The 11,875-nt window shown below is 39.6% G+C and overlaps 1 protein-coding gene across 3 annotated transcripts; it reads left to right on the forward strand.

The window, feature by feature from the left end:
- Positions 1-4,861: 4,861 nt before the first annotated feature.
- On the forward strand, positions 4,862-11,075 carry LOC141761215 (uncharacterized). Of its 3 annotated transcripts, none has more exons than XM_074624547.1 (2): positions 4,862-4,966; positions 10,121-11,075. In XM_074624547.1, exon 2 carries the CDS (start codon positions 10,127-10,129, stop codon positions 10,904-10,906), a length of 780 nt encoding a protein of 259 aa, XP_074480648.1. In that variant the 5' UTR covers positions 4,862-4,966; positions 10,121-10,126; the 3' UTR covers positions 10,907-11,075. The 3 variants fall into 3 exon arrangements, with proteins under 3 accessions (XP_074480648.1, XP_074480649.1, XP_074480647.1); XM_074624548.1 differs by lacking the exon at positions 4,862-4,966 and adding an exon at positions 6,204-6,247; XM_074624546.1 differs by lacking the exon at positions 4,862-4,966 and adding an exon at positions 6,708-6,994.
- The last annotated feature ends 800 nt before the right edge of the window (positions 11,076-11,875 follow it).

Raw genomic sequence — 11,875 nt, forward strand, 5'->3', positions numbered from 1 at the left:
ATCTTTTCATGACCACTGTCTATTAACTGATTTTAAATGTGGAAACTGGGTTAGATCATCAGAATTTCGTATGACTTGACTTGTGACTTGCTTGACCTGAGCAGTGACTTGACTTGACTTGCTTGATTCTCACCACAGTGACTTGGGACTTGCTTGAGACTTGAAGGTTAAGACTTGAGACTTGCTTGTGACTTGCACATGTGTGACTTACTCCCACCTCTGCTTTATGGAGAAAGCTGATTGTCCAAATGTAGTTCTACAGATGTGGTGTTTTACAGATGTGATTGTATGGAACTTCAATTTTCAGTAAGTAATTCAAAATAAACAAAAGAACTGAAGATAAAAATTATGATATTTGAATTGAAGGTTTGATGTGGTCTTGAGCAGAAAATGTGGTGTTTTATCATATTGATCAGTCATGACAACTGAGCAAATTCCATCTGATGATGAGGACCAGGTAAGTTACGAAAGAGCAAGTAACCTTGAGGTAAAAATATTTGTCAAAGCAGTTTTTACTTGATGGCATATGATTTTAATTTCTAGTTTCTGTGCATGGGGACATTTGCTAATTTGCTTCCACGTTTTTCACCTGCATTCACAACCCTCACAATACAGAATTTTATATGTTCACTAATTCATTAATTAATTCATACGCATTTTGTGATTTAAGGAATCCCCTGATGGTTTAACATGAACTGTTTTCCCATCTCATAGTCAATCTCAGAACCCATCGTCTTCAGGTCTGACGACAGATAAACCTCTGGAACAAGGGCCAAGACTTGACTAGGAGTTGAGAGAGGATTTGTACGACCGGGTTGTTTCGAAAGTAGACAGTATACATGCTAATTTTACACCAATAAAAAGCTAAATCAATGCTCTCCACACGGACTGTTTACCTGCAACCAAAGCCTATTCGAACGTGAACACTTCTGATACCAAAATCTTGTGCCGTTGCCGACAGATTCTACAATGAATGCAGAATCTGTTTATAGAGATTATCTCACAGTTAAAGGTGCAGTGTTTAGGTTTTGGCGGCATCTAGTGGTGTGGCTGCAGATTGTAACCAACCAGATTTCCTCCCCTCCCTTTCCAAGACTGCGGTTGTTGATGCCAATTTCCGTAGTGCCCAATCGGCGGTACGACAACTTCCGTTTCTGTCACGTGATGCCATCGGGCCCAAAAAGACTTTTCCCCATAGACTTCCATTGGGAAAGAGACGTCTGTAACTCAGAGGATCATTTATTTTTAGGTGAATCAACTCCCCAGTATGAACACTCTAATAGTGGTCCTAAAGGGTGTAAAAATACTAACAGCTGAATACAGAGTTATTTCCCTTCCTCCGTTCATGTGAATGAGACTCAGACCAAGGCTGGAGCGAGGGCTGGGAGGAGGAGTTAGCAAACTGTGACGACAGCGTGACGTTGGGACCCCGTGACGTCGGGACCCCGTGACCGAGCCATGTGACCGAGCGGATGCTACTGCGCCTGCTACACAGGCCCAATGGATGCAGAAGATCTGGGAACTTTTCCACTCGGAAGTCGAGCCATTTAGGCTTCATGCTCCACTGAGACACTTTCATAGGAATGAACGGGGCCCCGCCTCCAACTCTGTATCCAGTTCTCTTAACACATCCATGGCAAAACCATGATAACGCCGTTCACCTCGCTCAGAGGCCATCCATACCATAATAACTCTACTTTAGGAGCAACTGAAGTCAGACGGCGGCTGGCGGTACCACGGTTTTACACTCTGCGCTTCACGTTACTGCAGTTTCACCAGCGTGTCGGAGAACTACGGTGGCCATCAGGTAATGTAGAAACATGAAAGTCTCTCTTTAGAGCCCGAGTTTGGGTTGTCCGTTCTGGGCTACTGTAGAAACATGGAGGAGCAACATGGAGGACTCCATGAGGAGGACCTGCTCCCTATGTAGATGAAGGACTCATTGTAAGCTAACAGAAACACAACGATTCTTAGTTTCAGGTGATTATACACTAATGAAAACATAGTTATGAATATTATATTCCATTTCTGCTAATAGATCCCCCAAAATATTACACACTGTTCCTTTAAAGGTCCAATATTGTAAAAAGTGACATTTTCATGGCTTTTATGTTATAAAGCAGGTTTAAGTTCTATATGAATACTGTGAAAGTATCAAAACACTTAATTCACAGAAAAACACACACAGCTCGTATTCAGAAACTGAGCTTTTGAAACAAGCCGTCAGGATTTCAGTCCATTTGTGATGTCACAAATATACAATATTTAGACCACTTCACAGTTTTAAACGTAAACATTCTAAATGTGTCCCAGTTTATTTCCTGTTGCAGTGTATGTAAATAGCATCAGCTGACAGGAAGTAAACATGGACCCAAGCTGTTGCCTAGCAACGCAATTCTGTTGCCATTCCATTGAAATGTACGAAAACGGAGAGTTTCAGACAGAGGGTGAATAGTATGTATATTCAGGCAGACAGTACGAGGAAAATGAAGGGCATTTTAAACATTAAAGCATGTAAACATGTTCTAGTAGAAACCCAAAATACAAGTATTGACCTGAAAATAAGCATGATCTTTAGGACAAAAAGGACTCAATGTGAATGTGGCATAAATCCTCACAAAAATGCAGAATGCAGAGGATGATATATATATATTTTTTAAATGTTTTAGTTGTTCTTTTGTGTAATGCAGGTCTTGCATGTAATGATTTCCCTTTAGGCAGTCACACAAGATTGAAATGACCCTTAAAATCTATTTAAATAATCATGTAGACTCTAGCAATGAGCTCACTGACACACAGATAAGTATTTCCTGAACTGAAGCTGGCAGGAGCGCAGTGGGCCTACTGGGGCCGAGCAACAGAGTTACTGCAGCAACAGTTTGGATAATAGCGGGTCATTACATTACATTTGTGAGGGTTCAGGTTGGACACCGGGGGGAGCTGGCAGCCAACATCCATCCAGCTGCTAGCAGTTTGATAGATTCATCTTTGATTCTGCTCTGAATAGAGGCCATAAAGTGGATCTCAGTCTTGTTAAGAGAACAAAATAAATCTTATACATTTATGGTAATCCTCTTCTGACCTGTAGAGCACTATTATTAATGCAATACAGACTGTCAAGTCTCATTAAACTCCAAAACGAACAAACATCCCTTGGTTATTGTTTCCCGCAGTACAATCTGGCGTCTAACGAAGTCTAGAGAAAGATATCATCTCCCAACATCCGAGACAAAACGCCTTCACATGAGAGCGCTTTCTATCCAGATTGCTTTGCGTCTCCATCAGAGCGGCGAGGAATAGTTATATAAGTCTTGTGATTTAGTTGAAGCTGTTAAGATATCTGAATTGGACGGGGTTTGGACACTAAATTCAGGGTGTCATCGGCATAGTGCATCACAGGAAATTACACACACACGATCAGTTTGCAGGATTGTCTAGTTGTCTGGCTGCATCAAACTGGAGTAAAATCACAAAAGTAGTGTATTTAAAATCCTCTTTGGATGAGATACTGGTCTGAAACTATGGAGGACGGAACCTGCCAAAATAAAAAATAAATGAATGAATAAATATATTTCATTTAACCTTTATTTAACCAGGTGAAACCTATTAAGATTAAGAAACTATTTTTCAAGGGTGACCTGGCCAAGACAGGCAGCAGCACAAAAACACAGTTAGACAGAAAACACTGGGCGCCTGGGTTAGCTCAGTTGGTAGAGTGGGCGTCCATGTATCAAGGCTTGGTCCTGACCGCGGCGGCCCGGGTTCGAATCCGTCCTGTGACCCTTTCCGCATCCACTCTCTCTCTCCCCCCTTTCCAAGACTCTATCCACTGTCCTCTCAATAAAATGGAAAATGTCCCCAAAAAAATAACTTTAAGAAAACACAAAGGGTGACAAACAAATGAAAAAACATTGACATCTTAAGGAATCTGTTTCAAATTCTTTCATTTTGGATTTAAAAGTATGTAATAAATGTAGCAAAAATAATCTAAAAAATAAATGTAGCCATTAATTAATTGATGAAATGTGACATAAATTGATATTTCTGGTTTAATTAATTAATTTATCTTTGTATTAATTCCCTTATTAATTTACTCTTCTGTTTAATTTTCCCTTTTATTTATTTATGTATTTATTTTTCAGAATTGTTTTATTCATTTATTTTTGCATTATTTATTTATTTATGTTTGCATTTATTTATCCTATATTCATTTTCAAATGTATGTATTTATTCATGTATTTCTGCATTTATTTATTTTCTGCACGATTTTCCCTTTGCATTTCACCCTTATTTATTTCCCCAAACTTCTGTATTCATTTTTTATGCATTTCTGCCTCATTATGCAAATGAGGGGACTGTCACTCAACGGGTATCATCATGGGGTCAGGGTGCATGACTATATGTTAGTTAGCTAAATAGTGTCTGCTTCGTACAGCGGGTGGGTCGGGCTGTTGCTGCGTTGTACCGGCACAGGTGTGCAGATCAACCGTCTGAAGCTGAACTGTTTTGCCGACCCTCGCTCAGAGTGGGAACCTCTCTGAGCGAGGTTTAGCTCACTCAGAGTGGGAACCTCCAGGCCGACGGCGCCCGAAACGATGCCTAACCTTAACCATTAGAGGTCAACGCTTAACCTTAACCATTAGCGGTCAACGCCTAACCTTAACCATTAGAGGTCAATGCCTAACCTTAACCATTAGAGGTCAACGCCTAACTTTAACCATCTCACGAGAGTTTCCCAAATTGTGGGTTACCTAGACACGACCTTTGTCATTTGCTGTATGTTGTCAATGAGGTAGACTGCTGCAAATAACACTCATGTCTATCACACACACACACACACACACACACACACACACACACACAGGAAGTGGTTGAAACTTGTGAACTCATCTGTCAATCCATTTCCGTGTAAACTCATTTGCCCCGGAGACACCAAACAGCAAACATTGCAGCCCGTTACTAACTGGTAAGTTGGTCTACAGTCAACAGACGCCGTCTGGTGTTTCCTGTATGTTGTTTCCATATTTTGTGGTACATTTACGTAACTTTTGGCTTTATTCTTATCCAACTGGCCCTTGAGATGCCTTCTGCGTGTTTCCGGTGTAGTAAATCAGGAGTTGCCCCTTTCATCTGCCATACTTCATAAACGTTAAACTTTTATGATGTAAAGCAAGTTGATTTGACTCTTTTTGGTCAGGAATCCTTTACAGTTTCTTGTTTAATCTATGTTTGTAGTGTAAAATCTCTGCTAATTTCTGCCCAGCTTTTCTTGGGCTAACAAAGATTAATTTGACATAATAACTAAAACAAAAGTTGATACATTGTGAAGATATTTTAGGTAATTTATCAGCAAAAGTGGATTCTAAAACTTTGAATACTCCAATGCAGATGGCCTTGTCTTTGGATTTCATTAGAAAATGGGTGTGGAAGAAACCCAGTTTTAGTAAAAGGTCAACTGAGACGTTGCATTTACAACAATATTTTGCAAAGCACTGAATGGCCTTTGTGCTGGTTATTGTGACCACCTTGTATAAACTTTGGGTGAATGTTATTGGAGACTGTCATATTCAATACACTTTGTTTGGACAGGGTTGTACAAGAACACAGGAATAAAGTAGCATCCTCGTTTCATGAGCATTAGTTTGCCCATCAGGATGTCCAAGTCAGACTGCCAAGAGAAAACATTCTTTGTTTTAGCTGTAATTTGTTCCACATCTGTGCTTCATTCTTGTCCTCCTCTCTGGGCTCCGTCCATATTGAACTCGGCGTATGATCTAATGGCAGGATAATACTGTGACACATCGTATGAAGTTCGTAACACGCACACGAGAGACTAAAGTTACCTCTGGCGTCGCCCTGAGCGTCATTCACTTTTGGCTGAAGGAGCTCAGAGAGGAAAGAGAAAATCTCTGAGTATGTGTGCGTTTGGGAAATTGCTTTGAACCTGATTTGAAGGACATTTTTGTTAAATTGATGTCATATATCCATCTCTGCCAATAAATCCCCCGAAATGTTACACATCGTTCCTTTAAAGGTCCCACATTGTGCTCATTTTCGTTTGAATTTTGTGTTTCTACTAGAACACATTATTTTCCTCATACTGTCTGCCTGAATAAACCTGTATTTACCCACTGTCTGAAACGCTCCGTTTTAGCAATGGAATTGCAATGGAATTGCGTTGCTAGGCAACAGTTTGGATCCATGTTTACTTCCTGTTAGCTGATGTTATTTACAGACACTGCAACAGGTAATAAACTGGGACACATTTTGAATGTTCACGTTTAAAACCGTGCCATGGTCTAAATATTGTAGATTTGTGACAGTCCTTTTACAGTAGTAACAGTAGTAGTACAGTAGAGAAGAAGAAGATAAGGAAGTTGTTAAGGGTGTTAAGTTCAGTTTCACATCAGTTTCTCACAGTCTGTCTCATCTGCTTCTCTAGTTTCTCACTCAGAAAACTTAAAATACAACCTACTTAGCAAATGTGACAAAAGGCTACGTTAGCAACGTAAGGTTAAAAAGAGGGACAATACATTTTTTCAGCAGTTCAAACAAACAAATTTGACATTACATTACAACTTTTTAGCCAAAAAGGTCAACAATTGAAATGTTGTTAGCAAGTGCTAACTGCTATTACGTTAGCCAACTTCTGCTATCTAATGCTACAGCTAGCTAGCTAGCAACTGTTAAACTAAAAAATGTAGCCTACGTTGCCGTATATAAAACTATTGATTTTGAAAGAACAACCTATCCCAAACATGTAAATTAATGTTTTGAGGTTTGTCTTTTTACCAAAAATGTACTTTTACTGAAACATTTGAGCTAATTTGAGAATTATTGTAGGCCTACAGCCAAGAAATTGTCTGGCACATAATCCCCCATAAAACCACAACGTGTCGTTTTTACGCTTCAGATTTTGTGGGACTTAAACATGCAAGATATAACGTGTTAATTAATGAGTTTTAGAGGTCCTGGTAGGTGGATTTTGTTAAAGGTAAGCTGTTTTCTTCGTGCTAAGCTATAAGCTAACTGGTTGTTGCTGGCAGGAGCTTCATATTGACTATACAGTTCTGACAGCAGTATCCATCCTCTCATCTAACTCTCAACAAGAAAGCAAATGAGACAATTTCCTAAAATGTTGAACTATTCCTGAACATTAGAGAATAACATGTAAACCTTTCCTAGAGACAGTCTGGACTTCATAATACTAAAACAGCAGTAAAAATATCAAGTCAGGTTTGTGAATCTGAGCCCCGGAGAGCAACGATAACTTTATAGATTTCATATTATTAGCAGTTTGCATTAACACACCTGTAGACTGGATGTGAAAACAAACCGTCCTGTTTGCTGAACCAGGCTAACAAAGAGCCTCTCAAACATTCATGTGTCTGTCCAAAGCTTTTATTTCCATTGTGTTGAAATGGATTCAGAGGCCGTCAGAAATAAACAACATTACACATTTCATGTAACATTTGCTTTGCTCCATTTCCGCTTTCTCGACTTGAAAAGAGGATTATCAAACGCAGCTCTATATCTCCATCAACTACAGATGCAGATGCAAACAGAGTTTAGAGAAAATGCCGGGTCGCTGCTGTGGACAGCGAGCACTTCCTGCCTGTCACTTCCTGGCTGGCTGACAGCTCATATGGTGACAGGCTGTGGTCGAGGCCTCAATCTTACTTTCCATCTGAGGCTTCAGAGGGGACTTTCTGTTCTGTCTGCATCTGTGTTGTATTCCTCTATTTACATCAGTCCTGATTACTTTCTCTTTTGCTGTTTCTTCTATGTACAGTACAACATTCCTTTAGTTTGAATCTATTTCTGCTCTAATCTGAAACAGGCCAGGAATGTAGAGCAGAGAGTAAAATAATATTTATGTAATATTTGATGCAAATCTCTGTTTTGATGCTCAAGTAAATACTGTTGTTCAGTCATGTTTCTTTCTATTTAAATATTTGTATTGAATGCAAACATTTATACACAAAACGTCACAAACACTGGACATCTAGTATACCGGTGCATGCTTACATACTAAATAAATTAATAATAATAATCCAAATTAAGTGGATCAGAAGAAAAAAGAAAGAAAGAAATATTAAAAAATATAAATAATAAAAAATACAAATAATATAATAAAATAAACAATATATTTAAAAAAAAGTCAGGCTTCTTTGTATTCAAATATCTGTATTAAATTTTTTCCACTTTTATGCAAACATTTATACACAAAACATAACAAACACTGGATATCTAGTATACTGGTATATGGTTAAATACTAAATAAATGAATAATAATAATCCAAATTAAGTTGATCAGAAGAAAAAATTAATAAATAAAAATAAATTATAATAAAAGATAGATAAATAAAAATAAATTATAACAAAAAATAAATAATACAAAATATATATAAATATATATTAAAAATAAAATAATATAATATAATAAAATAAATAAGTACAAAAAGGCAAGCTTATTTGAGCTAAAAAAAAAAAAGAATCTCTAAATTCAGATCTTTTTTGTCTCCTTCTGATTTACATAAAGTTACATTTATTTTAAAATAAATTAAAAAAAAAAAAATTCTCGCCTGGAATGCACTTTATTTTATTTCACTTTGCTGTAATGCTGTTGGTATCAGCCAGAGCTCCCTTCACTGACTATAACAGGCACTAAAGCAGGGTTTATGCTAGCCGTAGTGTTCCCGACGCAAGGCAAGGACGTTGAAAGGAGGAGATGTCACATGATGATGAACGCAGTAAAATCCGGTCTGCACTCGCTGAAATTGAGCCAATAACGCACGACCAGTTACACTGCACATACATGTGCCATACCCCATGGCTCCAGACCGTGTCGCAGCCTCTTCCAATAAGCCTTGGTGCAAGGGTGTGCCAGGCAAAATGACATCATAATGTATTGTGTGTACGGCGCAAAGGCTCCGCAAGTCGCCGCACAGCTTGGTTGTGCACCTCTGAATTTATGTAACTAGGCTTTTTCAGATATGACAGCCACAATAGGATAAAAGCAAATACCTTAAATTAAGAAGTAAAATAATGAATTAGAAAGTCGGCCAATATAAATGCTTTACAAGCAGGAGATATTAAACCTTTCAGCCTTTGTTTTATTATAATACATTTAATTCTTGACTCATTTCTATACAGGGATTGTATAAAAGGTGATAAAGTATGTCCATGAATATGAGATATGAGTTTATAGTTAATTACATTTCCTCCTCAGTATTGAGGCGTTTGGTTTATGGTGTTTTGCAGGTAACACTCGCTGACTTCTTGCTTCTTCAGAGAATATTTTGTTTGCACGCCTTCTGGCGATTGTGAGAAAACGCCACTGTACGTACTCGTAGCTCGCGTGCCATCTGCGGAGTCAGATGCCTCGCCAGAGGATAAACAAAGCTTCAGAGATACGAACGCATTACTAGCCAACGCACACTGGCTGCAAATTATTTACCATATTAATTTTAAAATGTGACTGATCATTTTTAAAGCATTAAATGGCCTTGCTCCAAAGTACATGGTCGATTTATTGACCCCTTCTGTGCCGGGGCGTTCTCTCAGATCGTTGGCTGCAGCTTTGCTGGTTGTTCTTAGATCCAGTCTTGTGACCAAAGGTGCCTGGGCCTCTGCTGTTAGAGCCCTTAGACTGAACTCTCTGCCTATTGGAATCACACACGCCACATGATTAGCAATCCTTTATTTGTTGCTGGGTTTTATCAGCCCTCCTCTGCCATTTAATATATTTTTTAATTTCCCTCTGTTGTTTGTATTTTGTTCTATTGTTGTTGCATGTTTCTGGTTTTTATCTGCTGTTTTTTTTCCTGGAAATCATTCTGTAACCTTGTTAAGAAAAGTGCTATAAAGTTTATTATTATATAAAAAATGACCATTAAGGAGGAATATTTATGTCCTGCATGGCTTTAACTGAACACGCATGCAATAATCCAATAAAAATATCATAAAAATAATGTACTAATTAAAGGGACGAGGCAGCTGTTCAAACCATGTTTGGACTCTTTTCTGTGCTTAAGCCGTGTACCGGCCTTCACCATGTTCTCCAGGAAAGGGAAGATTTCCTTCACTTTCACTAAGATTATTGCTTTTATCCTCACAGGACCCGATGCAGGCAGCCAAAGAGCCCACTCAAGAAGGCCTCAAGAGAAGCCACCTAAACATCGGGGTTCTTGAGGAGTTTGCCCAAAATATGTCCGAGAACATAATCCAGTCATTTATAAGCCAGATGGAAACGGTGGAACCGGAGATGGACTGCCGGGCGTCCAGAAATCAGGAGGTGTTAGCTGAAGAGTTAGCCTCCGCAGTGATTGAGGTCGCTCTGAGGGAAGTGTCAGAGAGGTCAGCTGGAGTAAAGATGGACGGTGGACAGGAGATGGATCCAGGCAAAGAAATCCAGACTTCCAAAGACGCCAACCCCTGTCACCCATCTCTGTCCCAGTCAGGGCTCCCCGTGGTGGGATCCCTCGACTACCCCGACGCCCCTCCGACCACTCCTGTCCTCACTGAGCTTGAGAGGAGCAGACACAGTTTCTCCAGGAAGCTGAAAGGAGGCTTGGCGACGGTTTTCCTGCCTTCGCCTCCTCCGCCGACCCCAAAGGACAAAGAGGACGGAGCTGCCAGCGACCCCCAGGTGGAGCTAATGGAGCATCTAATGCACTCGCTGACCACAGATGATTTGGAGAGAGACTATTTTGAAGTAGGATCTCACCACGGAGCCAAGATGGAGGCTTTCGCGGAGGCTCTTTCACGTGACATCATCGACTGGGTCTTGAGTGATGAACACAGAGAGCAGATAGCCGACAACAGCAATCTTCATCTACTGGCTCACCAACTTGCTGAAACCATCATCACCTCCTCCCTCCATGAAGCCAAAATGCTTGTCTAGTATCTCAGTGGGATCATATTTGTGAAGACTGGCATGTATTGATATCGTTACCTCCAGGCTGACTGCCACTGCCTGACATTCTCGTTGAAATGTGGTTTACTACAATAATACTGTTCTGTACTCCGATTTTTTGACGGTTTATTTCTCAATAAAGTTTGGTTAAAGTTTATCCAGATCAAGAGTTTGATTGTGAAATATGACCTATTTTATGCAAAAAGTGACCTGCGATCCAACAAAAAGATGGTGGACTCGTAGTCAAAACTAAATCTGGCTCTTTTAATGACACATATATCCTGGAAGTTATATAATTTAGAAGCTGGCTAAGGTAACGGTGGATAAAAAGTGCATTGGCAGGAAAACTCCCATGGTTTTTGAATGCATTTTTGACTGGGATCCAACTGCAATAACCATAAATGTCCTGTAGATGTCATCACAGGAGCAATGCTCCTTCAGCATGAGGTCAGTGAGGTCAACCTGAGGGATTACCTGACAACTATTAAAATTAAATCAGTTTTGGGGGGGAAAAAATATGTTTTGCTCTAAATATGCATGAAGGATTGTTGAAGCTTTATTTGTTTCTGTACATTGTTGATAACTTGAGTTGTTTGTCTTGATTTTACTTCATTAAAGAGTAGAGAGAGTAGAGAGAGATTTCAGATTGAGAGGACGCTGGCGTGTTTGTCGCCGCTTCTCAGTTCCGTAGCAAAACTTCGCTTTTTGTTAAATCTGTGCCTACATTCACTGCATGTAGGAATAAGTTATCACTATAAGTTGTATTTACACTTCACTGTCTGGTGCTGCTAACTGTCAGAAGATTGTGCACATTTGGCTCTGTGTGCTCGCCTTCTCCAGTGATCAGCTGTTAGCTGTTAGCCGCCGGTCAGCTGTTAGCTCCGCCGACCAAGCGGCGCTATCAATTTACTGTGGATTATCCAACGTCACTCCGCTGCTCACGTTTGGACATCTCCA

Source organism: Sebastes fasciatus, chromosome 22 (assembly GCF_043250625.1).
Source record: "Sebastes fasciatus isolate fSebFas1 chromosome 22, fSebFas1.pri, whole genome shotgun sequence".
Classification (NCBI taxonomy): domain Eukaryota; kingdom Metazoa; phylum Chordata; class Actinopteri; order Perciformes; family Sebastidae; genus Sebastes; species Sebastes fasciatus.

Bases quoted from the DNA above. Each gene is read 5' to 3' on its own strand.
- LOC141761215 (XM_074624546.1), top strand. From the start codon at position 6,956: ATGAGTTTTAGAGGTCCTGGTAGGTGGATTTTGTTAAAG. The intron at 6,995-10,120 runs GTAAGCTGTTTT...TTATCCTCACAG, and splicing joins GTAGGTGGATTTTGTTAAAG to GACCCGATGCAGGCAGCCAA.